Source organism: Sorex fumeus, unplaced genomic scaffold (genome assembly GCF_029834395.1).
Source record: "Sorex fumeus unplaced genomic scaffold, SorFum_2.1 ptg000051l, whole genome shotgun sequence".
NCBI lineage: Eukaryota > Metazoa > Chordata > Mammalia > Eulipotyphla > Soricidae > Sorex > Sorex fumeus.
Genome location: NW_026606108.1, coordinates 12,913,228 through 12,931,724, shown reverse-complemented (window position 1 = coordinate 12,931,724; position 18,497 = coordinate 12,913,228). Strand labels below are relative to the sequence as shown.

Genomic DNA, 18,497 nt, shown 5'->3' with positions numbered 1-18,497 from the left:
CCCTTCAGGCAAAGTGTTTCTATTTCATGGCAATCCTCCTTTCTCTTCTTTTCTTACACATGCAAATGAAAATTCCCAATTTTCAGCTGCCAGAACAGCTGAACACTGTTGTCATCAGAAAAACTGAATGCTTGGCTCAAAGAAGTAACTGCTCCTTAGAAATCCTTTTGCATTTTAGGGCAAAGGAAGAAAAATGTTTACAAATTCATCTCTTATGCAAGATGAATGTACTGAGCATGCAGAGCTTTTCACCCTGAAAGCATCTATAGCTCAGAATCATCGGTAAATTTTTAGGGTTTGGAAAAAATATTGTAACTAGTCACTGAATATTCAAGTCCAAAGTTCACCTCCAGCAGCGGCTTGTATTGGGGTACTTGGCCTTTTCATGAATTTTTCACACTTTTTACCTTACTCTGTATCCTAACTAGGTCTAAATTTATATAAAATGCTATTTTGTGAAGGCGTTCCTAAATCAGCTTCATTCCTACTTAAATTCCTATTTTTAGGTTATCCACACATCCCATAGATCATTTACCACGTGGCTCTGCTACTGCATATTTAACATTTTATTTACATTAGTTTATCATGTCACTTTATGATCAGCACCTAATGAATATGCAATGTGCTTTACTAAATTTTCTATAGGCAATAGTATGAATAATAATATGAATAACCTTATATATATTATGTCTACGGGTCACAAAAACCAGGAGATGGATATTTTTACTTTGTTAACAATTGAGGAAACAGAAATCTCAAGAGATTGTACATACGGCACTGACACTGAGATAAAGTCTATTTTACTTTAAAATCCAAGCTTTTGGGCTGGAGAAATAGTACAGTGGGTAAGGAGATTGCCTTGCACACAGTCAACCCCAATTTTATCCCTGACATTTCATATACCTACTGAACACCTTCAGAAGTAATCTTTGGGCACAAAGCCAGGGGTGAGTCTTTAGAATAGCCAGGTATGGCCCCAGTCCCAAAAAAGAAAAGAAGAAAGAAATAGAATGAAAACCCCCCTAAAATATTACCTTTAAGTAATAGTCAATGAGATTCAACAAATGTTTAGCAGGTATCAAGCTTTGTATTGTGTGCTATGCATACATTGCTTATATGAGTCTCAAAAAAGACCTTTGATGTAGATCATCATTTGCTTAATTTTTAAATGAAATTACAGTTCAGAATGATTAAATGACTTGTCCAAGGTCATAGAACTATGGGATGGATTTAAACATAAGTCATTATCTCCTCAAGCCCAAGCCCTTTGAAACTACTCTATTGTAGAACTACACATAATTTCTTTAAAGTTTGCAAATACAAAATAGCTTGTCAAGAATAATCCTAGAAACAAACTAGAGAGCTAACTCTCATGAATCATGCAAAAGAAGACAATCAACTTCCTAAACACTCACCTTAGCACATGTGTGGATCCATTAATGGTTGTGGTTGAACAGGGAACAGTCTGGCCCAGAATGGAAGGTCTTCGATAACGGTCATCATCACAGCAGAGAATGATGAGGAAGGCACGTCTAAAGGACTTATTCAAGAAGGCGTAGAGAAAGGGGTTTAATCCAGAATTGATGTAGCCAAGCCAGAGGAAAGCAGTCCACACCTGTCCAGGGACAGTGTAGTCTATGAATGGATCCACGACATTGGTGATGAAGAATGGAGCCCAGCAGAGGCAGAAGCAACCCATGATGATGCACAGGGTCTTAGCGGCTTTGGTTTCTGTCCTCATCCGATGAGTACTATGCGGGTCAGCTGTCTGGGGCCTGCTCTCTGAGGGGGCTCCTGCCCGTTGTAACATCTGGATCTGGCGGGCATGCTCCTTTGCTGTGACATAGATGCGATAATAGGCCAGCACCATAAGGAGAAACGGGATGTAGAAAGCTACCACAGAGCAGGTGATGGCATAGGGCTTGTTGACCATGAAGATGCAATACGTGGAATTAGAGTTCTGGTTGAACTTCCTCTTTTCTATCTGAGAGTTGTGGGAGACGGGGGAGGAAGGGGGGAAGTGAAGAGGAAAAAGCAAGAGAATGAAGAACATTGTACAAACAGAAAAAAGATAAAAAAGAAATTGTAAAGTGAATAGAATGGGAGCATGGGGGGTAGTATCAAAAAAAGAATAAAGAAAAAAGAAAAGAAGGGTTTATCAGCAAAGTTTTCTTTTTCTTACCCATATATTGTACATTAACCATGAAATTCAAAAAGGAGTGTGGTGGAGTTTCAGGGTTTTGAGGACAAAAGACCTCAGAAAATAGGTAGAAATAAAATAGACAAAAGTCTTTATTCTATATGCCCAACCAATAGTTTGGTTCTGCTCCCATCCCCAACCTGTCCACTTGCAAACAACATGCCAGTGTCTCAATAAGATGACTGCAAACAGTAACACCCAAATCACCTGGAGTGCTGATGACAAGTACAAATTCCCGGCCTCCCACCCAATTCTACTGTATCCAAATCGTTGAGCTCTAGGACTCAAATACCCGCATTTTTAACAAGCTCTTTTAAAAATCACTTTAAAGTTTATCAATATTAAAGAACAATTTCTCTATGTCATTCTGAGTTTAGCTGTTTGGGGGATGTCAAGGGCCCTTAATCTCTCTATATTCTTTGATCTGCTGGAATTTTACCACTTATATAGCAGGTTTTAATTGATAGGAAACAATGACGAATAGGGTATGGGATAAAAGTATATAAACTAGGGCAAGACCATGAAGGTACTAAAGCCCAACATAGCTAATATTCACAGATTCTACTTCCCACTGTTGCATGAGATGCACTTTATTTAGCTATTCAACCCCATCACTCAATTTAAATTCTTCTGGTCAAGATATTAAGGACCTGAAGGTTGAAAAGGCCAATTTATATCTTTTGACACAGCCTAATCCTCTATCTCTTTTTATCCCTTTGTACAATTATTTTTATTTCAGTAAAATGCTTAGATATACACATATTTGGAAGTCACACATATAACAGTGCTCATGTCTTACTATTGGCTGGGGGCTGGAGAGATAGTATAGCAGGTGAGGTGTTTGTCTTGCACATAGTCAATCTGGGCTTGAGCCCAAAACTTTATATGGTCCTTTGAACATATGATCGCTGAGCACAGAGCCAGAGATAAGCCTGAGCACCATTCAGTGTGGCCCCCAAAACAAAAAAAAACATTTTAAAAGTTACTGCTACAGGATAAACATATTCAACAATGATAGAGGAAAATGAGATCTGGTGCTACTATGGTAGGGTATAGTATCTCACATGTGTTCATTAGCTTATTTAATGGTTGCAATTTTATTTCATAAAGTCAGTGAAATACTCTGTGTTCCTGGACTCTACTTCCACTGTGTTCATATTAGGGTTTGTCTATGCTCTAATTGATTACAAAACATGTCCTGGGCACTCATATCCATGTAATTCCAATGCAGTGACTTTCTTTTAAAAAAATTTTTCTGACTAAATTTCTGCTCTGACTTCCTGATTGGCACTTTGTTCCCTTCCTAAGATCGGAGCATTGCCTTTAAAATTGCCTTGCTTTCATCAGCCCAAATTCTTCCAGCTATATCTTTAGTTTTAATCCTAATAAATCATCTCAAACTGCTCTCTGCATCTCTGTTTTCATGCTTAACCTGATTGAAATTTTGAATCAAGTCAAGTGAGCTTGAATTAAATCAAAATGGGTCAACATGGCACATCATAATTCTTATTGTGGTATTAATGTGCATTTCCTGATGAATAATGATGTTAATCACCAAATTGCTATTTAAATATCTTCTCTTGTGATGTGATTATTCAGGTATTTTTTCCCACATAAAAATGATATGTGCCTTTCTTACTGATTTTTTCATGTTTTCAAATGTTTAATTTTCTACATTTTCTTTTGCAAGTAATTCCTAGATCTTTGTACCATTATGCTTAAAAGTTCTTCACTTTAAGATTTATACTTTTACTATAAAATACCTTTTTAAAAATATCTTTGCTTATCCTTAAGTGTAAAGATAGTCTCACACCTCTTTTACTTCATTGGCCTATTATACTTCCTCTTTACATCTTTATCATTAATTTTTGTATCTAATTCTACTATCCATTTGAAATTACTGCTTTTGTATAGTCTGACATAGAATTCAAAATTAAGTTTTTACTTTGCAAATAGCCAATTGATCCAGTAGCATTGAGTGAAGTAACATTTCCTGTTATGTTGCAGTATACTCAGAGCCAGAAATTAGAGAATTCTGTATGCATAGGTATATGTCTGGATTTTCTATTCTGTTCTAGGGATTTTCCCATGCAGTCAGAATAATTTTGATAACTTTATAATGTTGAATATCTGAAATAAAAGTCTTCAAATTGTGTTTTATCTTCTTTAGGATTCTGAGCTATTTTTATACCTCAGAATTTCCATATAAAAGTTAAAATTAATTTACCAGTTAAAAAGTCAGCTAGTTTTAATTAAAGATAGAATACAATAAGAAAAGAGCATCTTTACAATATGTCTCTCAAGTTACAAATATAGTAGTTCCTTCTTGTTAAGTCTTTAAAAATTTATTTTAGTAATATTTATAAATTTTGTGTAAATGCCATGCACATATACTTATTGCTAAGTATCTGACTTTTAGTCCATTACAAATTATTAAAATGATTTTTATTTTGGTTTGGGGGCCACATCCATTAGTGCTCAGGGCTTACTCCTAGCTCTGTGCTTAGGGATCATTCCTGGTGCAGAGATCAGGGTACCATAAGTGGTTCCAAGAATTGAACCTAGGTAGGCAGCATACAAGGCAAAGGTCCTATCAGCATTACTATATCTCTGGCTCTATTAAAGTTGTCAATTAAAATTGCTCATTGCTTATATATAGAACTCAGTGAAAAAATTGTATTTTGGCTCTGTATCTAGCAACTTTGTTAAATGAATTATTAATAATGAATCTATTTCTTTTGGATAGGGCCCAAGCAGTGGTTAGAGGGACAGGGAACTTTTCCCAGTGATATTCAGTACAACTGCGTAGGTCTGAAAGCTCAGGGCTCTGACCAGTGATAAAGACTACTTGGACTCAGTGGTGAGAGGTGCAGTAAGGCTACACCAAGAAATGATGGGAGGAATGTGGGCCGAGGGATAGAAGTCAGGGCCCTGCATATTAAAGTATGTGCTCCAGCCCTCTGCACTTCTTCCCAGTCCTTTCATCTCTAGAATCTTGAATTTTCTCCAGGAACACTCATGTGGTCTGAAAATAATGGCAAGTTTGCCTTTCCCTTTCTAATCTTCATCCTACATTTGTCGCATTTTTTAACTTTATATGATCTCTAGGAAATTTTTGAATAAAAGTGGTTAATAGCAGACACTATTGCTGCATTTCCCAATTTAGAAAGGGAGCCACAAATGTTTTACTATTATTCATGATAGTTGCTGTAAGCTTTTTGTTAATGCCTCTATTTGATTGAGAAGTTACCCCTACTCTTAGTTTGATGTGATATTTTTAATGGGTATTAAATTTTATCAATGCATTTTTGGCAGTAATGAGATGATAATGTGGGCTTCCCATCTTTGTTTTATTAATATAGAAAATTACATTAAAATTACATTGATTCCTGGTATAAACCAACTTTTATTGGATACTATGGCACACTTGATTTCCTTTAAGGACAGAAAAGACTTTTCTCTCAAGTAACTGCCCATGGAGAGCTCTTAATCATCAGACTTCTTTAGGGATCTGTTGGCTGAAGCGTGCTTTGAAACTCAGGGTTGTTTTCCTTCTGAGGTCAGGTTACATTAGTAATATTATACACATGCGTAAATATATAACTAAAAATATATAGGAAATGTACATATGCACTTTCATTACTTATGCACACATTTATTATCGCAGAACCTATTGTTAAAACCTATTGTTCATGTTCCTATTAACACTCAAAAAATGAAAGGATTTCATATCAAGTATTATCACTTGTCTTAAAATTATTTTATCACTTATAATAGTACAACTATGCCAGCTTTCCTTTGATTTGTATTTTCATGTTGTATATTTCCATTATTTTATTTTCTAAACTTTCTAAACACCATAGATTACACTAATTGATGAAAATATTGTGACCTGGGACTAACAGGAACCTAAATTTGTATTTCTTGTAGGAATAAAAATCCTTTATTTACTAATTCATGTCTGCAGCAACATAAAAGAACAACCTATCAAGGAATAACCAGAAACAACTGTATGCATGTTGTGAACATGGGGTTGTACTGTCTTATTTCTAGGTGGATTCAATATAAAAATAAATAGAATGCTATGGAATCTATTCACACTGTCATTGGTTAAATAATAGGCATGTTTATGGTGACTAGATTGCCCTATTGCCCGTTTATATAAAGCTCTTAATGGATGCATCTCTCTGATTTTCATAAACAGACAGCTCCCTAGGTTCTGCTGTAGTAGGTTACACCCTCTTTAGACATTTTGATGTATAAAATATACTGTTCTAAAGATCTCTAGAAACAGTTAAGTTTACCACAAATATTAAGAACCTAGATACAGTCACCATTACTCCTCACAAATGTGACCAGCTAACATCTTCGATCCCCAGTTTCCTAAGAATAATTGTCAAGACTGTATGACAGTTGCAGGAATATTGATTAACCAGAACTCAGCACACAACACGTATTCATCTGTTAGCCATTTTTAATGTTCTATTGATTGTTAAGAATGTAAAATTAGGGGCTGGAGCGATAGTACCGAGGGTAGGGCATTTGCCTTGCACGTGGCAGAACTCAGTTCACTCCCCGGCATTCCATATGGTCCCCTGAGCACCACCAGGAGTGAATCCTGAGTGCAGAGCCAGGAGTAAACCCTGAGCATAGCTGAGTGTGGCTTAAAAAGCAAAAAAAAAAAAGTAAAAATAAAATTTCACCTAAGAGTAATAAAACTGAAAGTTTGAAAGAAGATGAATAGGATTCCGTAAAATATTCATCTTATCTTCGTTGTGTGGATCTCTTTTCTCTTTTCTTCTTTTGTTCCTCATTTTTCTTTCAGAAGCCAAGAAACTCTTGCTCTGATATACCATGCATATCCTGGCCCTGCCTTGGCTTAAATATCTTTTGCTGACAAAGAATGAGGCTGGGAAATGGATTGAAGAGGGAAGGGAGCATCTACAGTAATCAACTCAGTGTGGCTGGAGCTAACTCTCAATATCTCCTCTCTATTCTCCCTATGCCTGGACATGGTCTTACAATAATTTCCTCAGGGACTATATGTGCCTGTAAATGAATCCAGATCATAGTAGATTTTTCTTTAATTCATCACAGGTTTGGCATCACAAACATAGTTTGTCAGAGCTGGGCAATTCTCAAAGGTCTTACAGAGAGTGGTTGGCATGAACCTGGCACATGAGTACTGGTGCTGCTTACCCACACCCTAGAAGACATTAGATTCCATTTAGGATCGATGAGATTTCTAGGGATGTGGGTTGCTGACTGTTCTGGACCCAGGGTTGTGTTTATGGCCCAGAACAGTCTTAATTATTTGACATTTCTACCCAAATTACATGTGTTCAAAGGGTCATTGTAATGCTCCTGGATTCTCAGTAAGAAAAGTGTTGAGGGCCTTTTTAAACACATCATACACCCCAGATGCTGAAGTCTTATTGTAAGGTTTAAAATGCCTGTTCTGATATTAACTAGGCATATTACTTGTCATGTGAACTCATCTTCTTGAGTCTGGCTTTTCTCATGGGGATGAGATGAGTCAAGGGTGTTATCACGATGGTAGGAAAAATAGCCTTGTATACTTTCTTGCAAAGAGCAAGAAGGTAAACATTCAAAAATGTTACCTTGCTCTTTGTTTCAATCTTTCATCCCGATTACTATCTGAATACTTCTTAGGTTATCTACCCAATTGGACATTGTTTATTTATCTAGAATGCCAAGCAAAGTGAATTGGACAGTAAACCAGCAGAATCTAACTGGGTACTCACCATATCAATGATGCCAATGCTATTCCAGCCTTGCATGATTGGCAGAAAAGAGATAAACATGGGAATGACCCAGCAGCCTCCCAGCATCAAGGCAATGCGCAGAGGAGTCATCTTGTTTCTATAGACCAAGGGCTGGCAGCAGATAGCATAGTACCTAGAAAGAGGATAGTGCAGGCAGGTGCAAGAAGAAAGGAGGGAGATGAGGGAGAAGAGAAGGTGGGAAAAGTGGTAAGGGAGAGTAATGAAGAAAAGAGATAAAAGTGGATTTGTGGGAGGGGGCAGGAAGATGAATGAACAAAAAGAAAGGAGAATAAAAACAAATAATAAAGCAAAAAGGAAGTATGGGTGAAAGGACAGTATGGGTAAAAGAAGGGAAGAAAGAAGTGATGAAAAGAACAGAATAATGAGAAGCTAATTCTACAATAAAATATGCTATATTTGTCAATGAGTTTCTGGCAATGTACCAGACTGACATCTCTCTTCCTCTCCCAGTACCTGAGAAGTCTACTCTGTCTGAGCACAGAGCCAACGCTACTCTGATGCCTGAGGATTTCTGGAACTTGTATCCAGACTCCTGGGCCTCAGTAACTCTTTGGGCATCCATAATCCTCTTAGATAACAACCCGAGGTGACCAATGCTTGGTCCTCTTTCTATGAGCTCAGGGATGTCCTAAGTGAGCATTCCCTAAGATTTGGTCTATATATTCATGCTAGGCCTCCTAGTTCAGACTTGTCTGAGGAGGTCTATTTAAAATACAGATATCAACAATATCTTGAATCAGAGCATGCTAAGTTAAGACTTGGAGCTTGCATTTTGACAAACAGGAATCGTTACTGCTGTTTGTTAAGTATTCACAGTTCTCAAACAGGGTATGTCCACTTCCTGACTTTCTTAGGGTCCAATGGAGCTAAGAAATGGACCTGGTCAATGAGTGGTGAACAAAATTGACACAAATTACTTCTGGGACAACCATTTAATTGACTTTTAGATACCAAAAATGTAAAGTTGAAAATATTTCCCACCACATCACTTCCTAGTTGCTGGAAGAGACTATCTTATCTCCATTTATCAAGATCTAATCTTCAATCTGGGATTCCTGTTTGTTCTATTCCTCAGTTCATACTCTGCCTCTGTTATTAACTTTTTTTTTACCCCCAGATAGAGGTGCAACCTGCCCACTCAATGATCTTGTCCCAGACTGCTCCTTTCATGAATTAACAGACAATAAACTTCTGTTGTTTCAAGATGCTCAGCTTGTATTCTTTGCTCTGATAACCCTTAGCAAATTAATACAGCTGGCAAAATAGTTGCTTACAAACAATGTCTTGCTCTAGTCTTTGAGATACCCACATCTATGTCCAGGCAGTTCATGGAATTTAACAATAGGCAAAATATCATGGTAGGTCTATCAGCTGTTTGTCTTTGCAGAATGTCACCTTTCATGATAAGTTAATTCTTTAAAATTTTATAGCATTTCATGATGAGCCACCCCCTTCTACCACTCATTTCAGACAGTTCATTTTGTACTTTTTCCCCACCTCTTCTTTCTTTTCTTAAATCAGAGAATCACAATATAACAATGGCTGTGTTCCTTGAAGAGGTGGTGGTAGGATGAATTGGGAGACAGGGTAAAATGAGAAGGACAACTTAGTGTGGGAGCCTGGGAAGTGAGTGCATTGCAGTTGGGGTGGAAAGGTTATACCATTCATTCTTATTTCAAGGAACAACTGACCCCTGTGCCCATCAGTTCCTGTGGCCAGACAGACAATGGGGTATCATAGTTTGGAGCACTGCACAAGAAACAACAGGCCAAAGAATAAAAAAGGTGCTTGTTCAGGAACTCGGGTTCTTTACTAAAAAAAGAGGCAAAAACTAAGACAACTGATAATAAAAAGATTCACAACTATCTGAAATTACTTCCAACTTTACAAAGGGCAAATTACATTAGTAGTGACTCTTTTTCTATGAATGAAAACATTAGTGATCACCATTGGTTTACTATTGACATTATAAATGAAGAAGTTATAAATGAACATTATAATGATGACATCATAAATTAAAAAGCTTATAAAAATACATATAAAAACCTTCTTCCTTCATCACTTCCAATAAAAGGCCTAATTTAAACATGTGGTAAAAGAAATAAAAAATAAATAAAGGTGGGGAGGGGAGGGGGACAACAAAATAAAATAAAATAAAAATAAAGATGTGGTAACATCCACTTTGATATGCCAAATCCAGTAATAAATGGATCTCATTTCCCTAACCCTGAGTATGCAGAGTCGAGAAGGATATGGAAGGAGAGGCTGATAAAATACCAAGGCAGAAATAGGCTGCCAAAACGCAGAAAAACAAAAATGATTGTCTGTACTTTTAATGCTCGTACGCTGGCATCTGCTGCATCCATTGAATACCTTATGGTACAAGCGCGAAAGATCAAGTACGACATCATTGGTCTGACCGAAATGAGAAGACATCAATCACATCATGCCGCTTTCGACACTGGAGAAGAACTGTTCCTTGGAACATGTGATAAAAGAGGCGTTGGTGGTGTCGGTATCCTTGTCAACACAAACTTAGTCACGAGCATTGATTCATTCGAATGCCTAACAACCCGAATCGGACGATTATACTTGAATAAATGTGGCTCACTACCGGCAGTTTCTATCTTTGTTGTCTATGCACCAACATCCAGTTATGGTGAAAGAGAAACTGAGAAATTCTACATGAAGCTGGAGAAGTTCTATAAAGAAGATCACACCTTCTACAAGATCATTGTCGGTGATTTTAATGCCAAGATAGGACCAAGAAGATCAGTCGATGAACTCCACATCGGGACCCATGGCCTGGAATGGAACGAACAGGGTGACAGACTGTCTGAGTTCATCATGTCAACCAAAACCTTCCATGGTAACTCACAGTTCCAAAAGGCTGAATCTAAACGTTGGACATGGGAGTTTCCCGATGGACGGTTCCACAATAAAATAGACCACATCATATTCAATCGGCGGTTTTGCCTAACCAATGTTGCTGTTGTCCCAAAATTCCAAACGGGATCAGACCACCGTCTTCTTCGTGCAAAATTCTACCTCACAGAACGAGGAGAAAAGAATGCAAGGTTTAAGAAGAAGACTCCCAGAACAACCACCAACTGGGAGCTCTTTGGCTCTGTTGCAGCAACATGGGAAGATGCCGTCATTGACAACATTGATGAGGAATACGATCGAATGATTCAGCACCTCCATGATTGTGCAAGGAATGCCAAGAGAGAGATAACCACAAAAAACTTCCTTTCTTCGAACACTCTTGAACTTATTCGCCAACGTGGCTTGGCACATGCCTCAGGCAACCACAAGCGAACATCTGAACTGGCAAAACAGTGCAGAGAACCCATCAAGGATGACCTCAAAAACAGGAGAGCAGCAGTACTGGTAGATGCAGCAGAAGCTGGGAAAAGCATTCGTAATGCCCGCCTGTCCTTCAACAACTACAAAACCAAGATGACTGCCTTCCGACATCATGATGGATCTATCACATCTTCCAGAAGGGCAATGGAGAAGATTATTCATGACTTCTACTCAGATCTCTTTAATAGCCATGTCCACTTGCCCACATACCACATACCACATGATGGATATGTCGTTCCCAATGTTCTCCCTTCCGAAATCCAACATGCCATCTCGTCGGTAAAGAAACAAAGAACACCTGGCCCAGACAAGATCAGACCTGAACACCTGAAGAACTTACCATCAGTACTCATCAATACATTGGCTCGGCTCTTCACACGCTACCTGTCTGAATGCAAGGTTCCATCCCAGTGGAAAACCAGCAGGACTGTACTACTATACAAGAAGGGAGACATCCACGACATTGGCAACTATCGCCCAATCTGCCTATTGTCTGTCATCTACAAACTGTTCACTCGAGTCATCCTGAATAGGATTAGCAGAACACTAGATGAAGGACAACCATGTGAACAAGCTGGATTCTGAAAAGGATTCAGTACCATCGACCATATCCACACGATTACTAAGCTCATTGAGGTTTCTCGGGAGTTCAAGATGCCTCTCTGTCTAACGTTCATTGATTTAAAGAAGGCCTTTGATTCTGTTGAGACGGAAGCGGTCATGGAAGCCCTAGCCAATCAGGGCGTACAAACTCAATACATCAGGATCCTTCGTGAGCTCTATTGCGGATTCACTACCAAGATCTCACCATTCTTCAAAGAAGTAACCATCCATATCAAGAGAGGGGTTCGGCAGGGTGATATCATTTCACCAAAATTCTTCAGTGCCACCCTCGAGAACATCATGCGACGACTGGAATGGGAAAGCATGGGAGTGAAGATAGATGGTCGGCAACTACACCACCTCTGCTTTGCTGATGACATCGTTCTAATAACACCAAACATCAGCCAAGCAGCACAAATGCTGAACGACTTTGACTGTGAATGTGGAAAGGTCGGACTACAGTTGAATCTTACGAAGACAATGTTTATGAGAAACAGCCTTGTTCCTGATGCTCCATTCGCTCTCAACGGAACCACCATCTCCGAATGCAACAATTATATATACCTAGGTCGAGAAATCAACATGATGAATGACCTGGCACCTGAGTTACACAGGAGGAAGAGAGCGGCTTGGAATGCCTTCAAGAGCATTGAAGAAATAACTAAAAGGACAAAGAACCTCCAGCTACGAGCACATCTCTTTGATTCCACTGTTCTTCCTGCGTTAACATATGCCTCAGAGACCTGGACCCTACAAAAACGGGATGAGAACGCTATTCGGGTCTCTCAAAGAGGAATCGAAAGAACTATGCTTGGAATATCACGATTCACTCAAATGAGAGATAGAATCCGGAGTTCTGATCTTCGTCAACGCTCAAGAATCAGGGACGCTGTCTCATTTGCCAACACATCAAAAATCAGATGGGCTGGACATGTAATGAGGTTTACAGACAACCACTAGACTAGAGCCATTACTGATTGGATTCCACGGGACATCAAAAGATCACGTGGACACCCACCTACAAGATGGTCAGACTTCTTCGTCAAGACCCTAAATGATCGATTTGAGGCTCTGCATGTTCCTAGAACGAACAGATACCATTGGGCTACACTAGCACGCAACCTGGATGAATGGAGACGTTACTGGCACCCGCTCGAATAAATAGATGAATAATGGGGATTAAGTGATTAAGTGATTAAGTGAACATCTACTTAGCATTCTTCTCCTTTATCTTTCTAATAAGATCCCAAACCTGGGGAAATCAATCCTTCTCTGTCACTGTAGTGTTGGGAAGACAAATGATGGGACTCTACTTTGCTTTTGTCTTTCTTGGGGGCCACACTTGGTGGTGATCAGGGCTTACTCCTGGCTTTGCACTTAGGGATCATTCCTTGTGGAGCTTGGGGAATCATAGGGGGTCCCAGGGACCAAACCCAGGTTAGCTATGTTCAAGGAAAGCTTCCTACTCTCTCTCCAGCCCTGGTACTCTGACTTTTGCAGTTACTAGATAACTCCATCCAGATTTCCCCTGGGGAAATCAGAAGTCACTCTGATGTCAACATGCAAGATAGGAGAGCCAGCAAAAAAACCCCACTCAAAGCAACCTCCGACAAGGCAGAAAGCACAGTCTGTCCCTGACAGGCACATTCCTTCGGCTGGATAGATTTTTTTCTGTAGCTCTTCTTTAATTTAAGTAGCCACCCCATGCATTTCTAATAAATTCCATATCTGTTGAAGTTAATGTCATAACTTGACATATTTTCTTTTTCCCAGAAGATATATTGAAGTTCTAATCCTAAGCATCTTGGAATGTGACTTTATTTGGAAATGGATCTTTATCATGGCAACTGAATGAATGAAAATTATGGCATGTGAACTAACATTACTGAAACCCTCATTAAAAAGGGAAATTTGGAAACTGAGAGCAATGTGCAGAGAGAAGACAGCTATAGGAAGACAGGAGATTGGGCCTGAAAAATACCAAATTTCCTCTAAAGTATGGAAGAGGCATCAAAGCATGCCTTTCCGCCAAGCTACCCAGGGAGCATGACTATACTAACATTGATTTCAGATATCCAGTCTCCTAAACTGACAAGGAATTTTGGTTGTTCCGAGCTGCCCAATTGGTGAATTTTATTATGAGAGCTCTATTAGCTAATATAATTGAATAGAGACTCTATTTATTTCTTTGCAATACAAGTATTTCTCCTCAATAAAAATGATTTTGAATGCCAGACACTCCATACTTTGTTATAAAAAAATCTTTGTTTTTCAATATATTTCAATATATTTCATTGTATTTCCAGTTTACAGCTCTGATTACTGAATCCCTTCATCTATCATCCCAGAGAAGACAAATAAGGCTTAAATGAAGAGAAGTTATACTTGCTCTACTGTTGATCACTTTTGAGAATACTGGTTGAAAAAATTTGTTGAGTAAAGACAGTTTCAAGAATTTTGTTTCAATCTAATTAAGCCATAAGTTTCAGAGATGCCTTTTTGTTTACCAACACTTAATATAGTATTAAATACAGTCCAGAAACTCCCCAATTGGATTAAATGGTTACCCCTATATCACTTCCAACTAAAATAAATTTCATTAAAATGTAGAACCAAGTTTTTGGGGTTCTGAAAGGACCCATCCAGTACAGGTTTTGGGAGAGGCTTTCTGTAGTAATAGTCTTATTTTAAGTTGCATTTCAGAAACTGGATAAATATAATGAAGGAGGCAAGGAATCAAGTATTGTAAATTTTGTAAACCATATACTGTAAACCATACACAAAGGTTGAGATACAGAAATTTTATAAAATTATAAAGTGCATATGTATAAACATATACCTATAGATTTCCATAAAAACATAAGCATACAAGTTAGCTATATCTAGAGTGTTTATAAGAAAATAGAAGAAAATAAGCCTTAAAAAAAACTGTGTGTTAGCTAGTGCACATGCTTTGCGTGCTGAAGAGCCAGGTTATAGCCCCAGCATCATGCAATGACCGCTGAGTAATATGTGTGTTTTTCCCTGAAATGCACTGGTCTTCCCCCCTCTCCCCCACCATATAAACACAAACTAAAAGGCAGGCAATGGATCAACTTTAACAAGTGATACTTGATGAAGGTTTTTTTTCTTTTTAGAGCACAGACTCTAGTACATTTGCAATGGAACCCAACAATATGAATTTTGGATATGTTCCTAGGCAATGCTGATGAAGGTGGGTTGGAACGATACTCTAAGAGAAGTCGTTAAAATTTTTTGAACAGGGAAATATTTGTAATGACCAACATGTTTACATGTTGTAACGAGGGTGCAAAATTACACTAAAGTTAAGAGTAAGATGGGCTTGCTCTCAGGCTAGGTGGACAGAGCTCATGGGGCAAAGCAATAGAGCTATCCCAGGAATATATTAATCTGGAGGCCTGTTCTCTAGTCCCATATGGAAAAATCCAATTTTCTTCAAGTAGAAAACTTTTACAAAGTACTTAAATAAATGTTCAAATGACAAGCAAGGTTCCAGATATCCAGGATTAACTAAGATGTAACAAAATTATTTACACAGCATTTTTTTATGCAAAACATTTTGAAGTATTTCTTCTAAAATCCTTTTAAATCCCCTTTGGTAGACCAGTCACCAGCTTCCCATCTGCAGCCATGTGTAAATGTGTGATCAAATTGCTTTTAAATGTCTCTGGGGACACAATTTACTTTGACAACTCTTAGAAGGCAATTGTATATTTTAAGCTCCATGCTAATCTATTCTCTGTTCCTCCTGCAATTAAGGAAAATTCTTCCTCCTCACTTCCTGCCCTCCTATCTAAGGGAAGGCAGAAAGAGCAAATAGTACAAGTTGGAATGCTAGACTTACCGAATTCGATGAGATTTTAACAGTCAATTTTTATGTATTCACATCTGGGTACCAATTCTCACTTACCTATTCATTAACTCTGTGTTCTTAAGCATCATTGACTTAAACTCTCTAGAACCACTTTCCTCATATGTAAAATGAGGATAATTGTGTTTGTACACTCATGTTTGATACACTATGAGAACTGATGAAATATGTTCCAGATCTCAGAAATTTCCTGCACATACAACTTGATAACTAAACCATATTTTTATGTCTATTCCCTCTGGTTTTATACATAAATATACAATATGTATATACATATATATTTGCATATATTTTCTGTTTTTTGTATATTATTGTAAAAAACATTCCAAAATACTGTAGAGAAGATGAAGATATGCCTTTACATGCAGAGTATATACCCGGCATATGTAAGTCTTGAGGATTGATCACTGGTACTTCATGGCCCCCTGAGCATTATGAGGTATGATCTCCAGAAAAAAAACTAAAAAACATACCTGACAATCAGGTACTTATTTAACAATTTCTAGAATTTAATAATAACAGATATAATCAAATAAGGTAGAAGTCACTCGTGGCAAAATTTCTTTTTATAGTCGATTCCAAGAAACTAAAATGTAAACAAATTGGTTCTTAAAGGAAAATTAAGAGACTGCTTAGAATGGAGTTAAATAAAGCATCATTTCAAGGGCTGTCCCATCCAAGCCTAGACTGACATGATGTGTCTGGAGAGAGAATCTTGGATGATCATTGAGACCTAATCTCTGAAAAAGATCAACCAAAAAAGACATGCCAACTGTAGGAGAAAGGAAACAAAGTGGCAGCTCTCTGCAAAGATATAAGAACTGGATGGAATCACATAAACAGAAATGAGGACCAAAGAGAGAGTACAGGATTTATGGAGCTTGCCTTCCACAAATTACTCCTAGGTTAGATCTCCAGAACTACATATGGTCCCCAGGAGTGATCCCTGAACACAAAGCCAAGAGAAATCCCTGAGCACAGCTGGATGTAATCCCCAAACCTCCATCCCACCATAAAATTTGCTTTTATACAATTTCTGATTCACGTAAATTGATTATCTCCCAGAGTTCAAATTAAGAGGGACAAAATCTCCACCACCTTCTTAGGAGCATTTCCCCATTAGCAGTTTATCAACAATTTCGTTGCCAGCTCTTTTATGAACTTTTCTTTCAACTTTGGAAAAAATCTCTTGGTATACTATGTATAAAGGGACGATTACACCAAGTTTTTGTCAAAAGGTTATAGACTCAATGGATTAAAAATTATCACAATTTGGGATCTGTGGTGGTGGGAAATGGGCACTGGTGGAGGGATGGGTATTTGATCATTGTATAATTGAAACCCAAGCACAAAATTTGTAAGTCTACAACTGTACCTCATGGTGTCTCACTAATAAAAAAAATCACAATTTCACCAGCATTCTTCCCATGCAGAGTGGGAATCTGTCTCTTCTTTGGGATCTGAGCTTCCTCGTGTCAGTTTTGATCAATAGAGTACATTAGCAATGTTTTGCATCCATATAGTGCTCAGTTTTAAGATGCCATGGTCTCTCAGTCATGAGAAATCTAACATACATCACATGAGATCATGTATGGAGACTGGGTACTACATGCACAAGAGGAGCTGAGCCCAAGCTTGCAGACATTCCTCAAAGGCATCAAATACATGAACCGCCTTGAACCCTCCAGGCCAGGCCAAGTCTCCAACTACCTATCAAGTTGACAACTGCCAGGCACCAGGAAGACAAATAAAGAAAAGTCCAGCAGGGATATTCACCCACCAGGAGCCAGGCACGGGAAGGGCAGCAGTCATGGGGCTTAAGGGGGAAGTAAAAATTTAGGGTCCAGGAAAGAAAGCCCATTGAAGCTGGGGGATGGGAAGACTCCGTTGTGTCAGGGCTCTGACAGGCATCGGATCAGATAAGAATTTGCAGGAATCACACTAGTGTACAATCTGAAGTTTTCATGTTTGCTATGCTGTTCTCTTGCATATTGTTGATTTTTATAAAACCTGCAGGAAGTTTATCCTCTGAGGTCTTCCTGAGTTTTCACAGATGGAAATAAAAAGGATAATCTAAAACTGGACTGGAGTGATAGCAAAGCGGGTAGGGCATTTGCCTTGAACGTGGCCGACCCGGGTTAGATTCCTCCATCCCTCTCGAAGAGCCTGGCAAGCTACCGAGAGCATCCCGCCCACACGGCAGAGCCTGGCAAGCTCCCTGTGGCATATTTGATATGCCAAAAACAGTAACAACAAGTCTCACAATGGAGACATTACTGGTGCCCACTCCAGCAAATCAGTGAACAATGGGACTACAGTGCTACATACAGTGCTAATCTAAAACTGGAAGCAGTCAGGCAGAGCTTATTGGACATACACAAAGTGCCCAAGATCTATTCTATGGCTTATTTGGTCCACATGCAGACATGGAATGATTGTCCGACTATCTGTCCCAGGCTTAGTTCAAGGGGCACAGAATCTGAAAAGTTCCTTCTGGTTCTGAAAAGCACAAGCACAAAAGAAAGGAGTTTCCTTTTTCCCAAAGATCTGATTAGCTCTCCAACTCTACCCTGGTTTGTTATCACACACACACACACACACACACACACTCACATATATATGTATATCA

At 38.5% G+C, this 18,497-nt stretch overlaps 1 protein-coding gene across 4 annotated transcripts in view; it reads right to left on the bottom strand.

The window, feature by feature from the left end:
- Positions 1–18,497, bottom strand: part of HTR4 (5-hydroxytryptamine receptor 4) — a 211,990-nt gene that overhangs the window by 73,259 nt on the left and 120,234 nt on the right. For all 4 annotated transcript variants that reach the window (XM_056124494.1, XM_056124495.1, XM_056124492.1 and 1 more), the window contains exons 5-6: positions 7,966–8,119; positions 1,416–1,984 (exon numbers count right to left, since the gene is read on the bottom strand). In XM_056124494.1, coding sequence (XP_055980469.1) covers positions 1,416–1,984; positions 7,966–8,119 — 723 coding nt within the window. The remainder of the gene's footprint in view (positions 1–1,415; positions 1,985–7,965; positions 8,120–18,497) is intronic.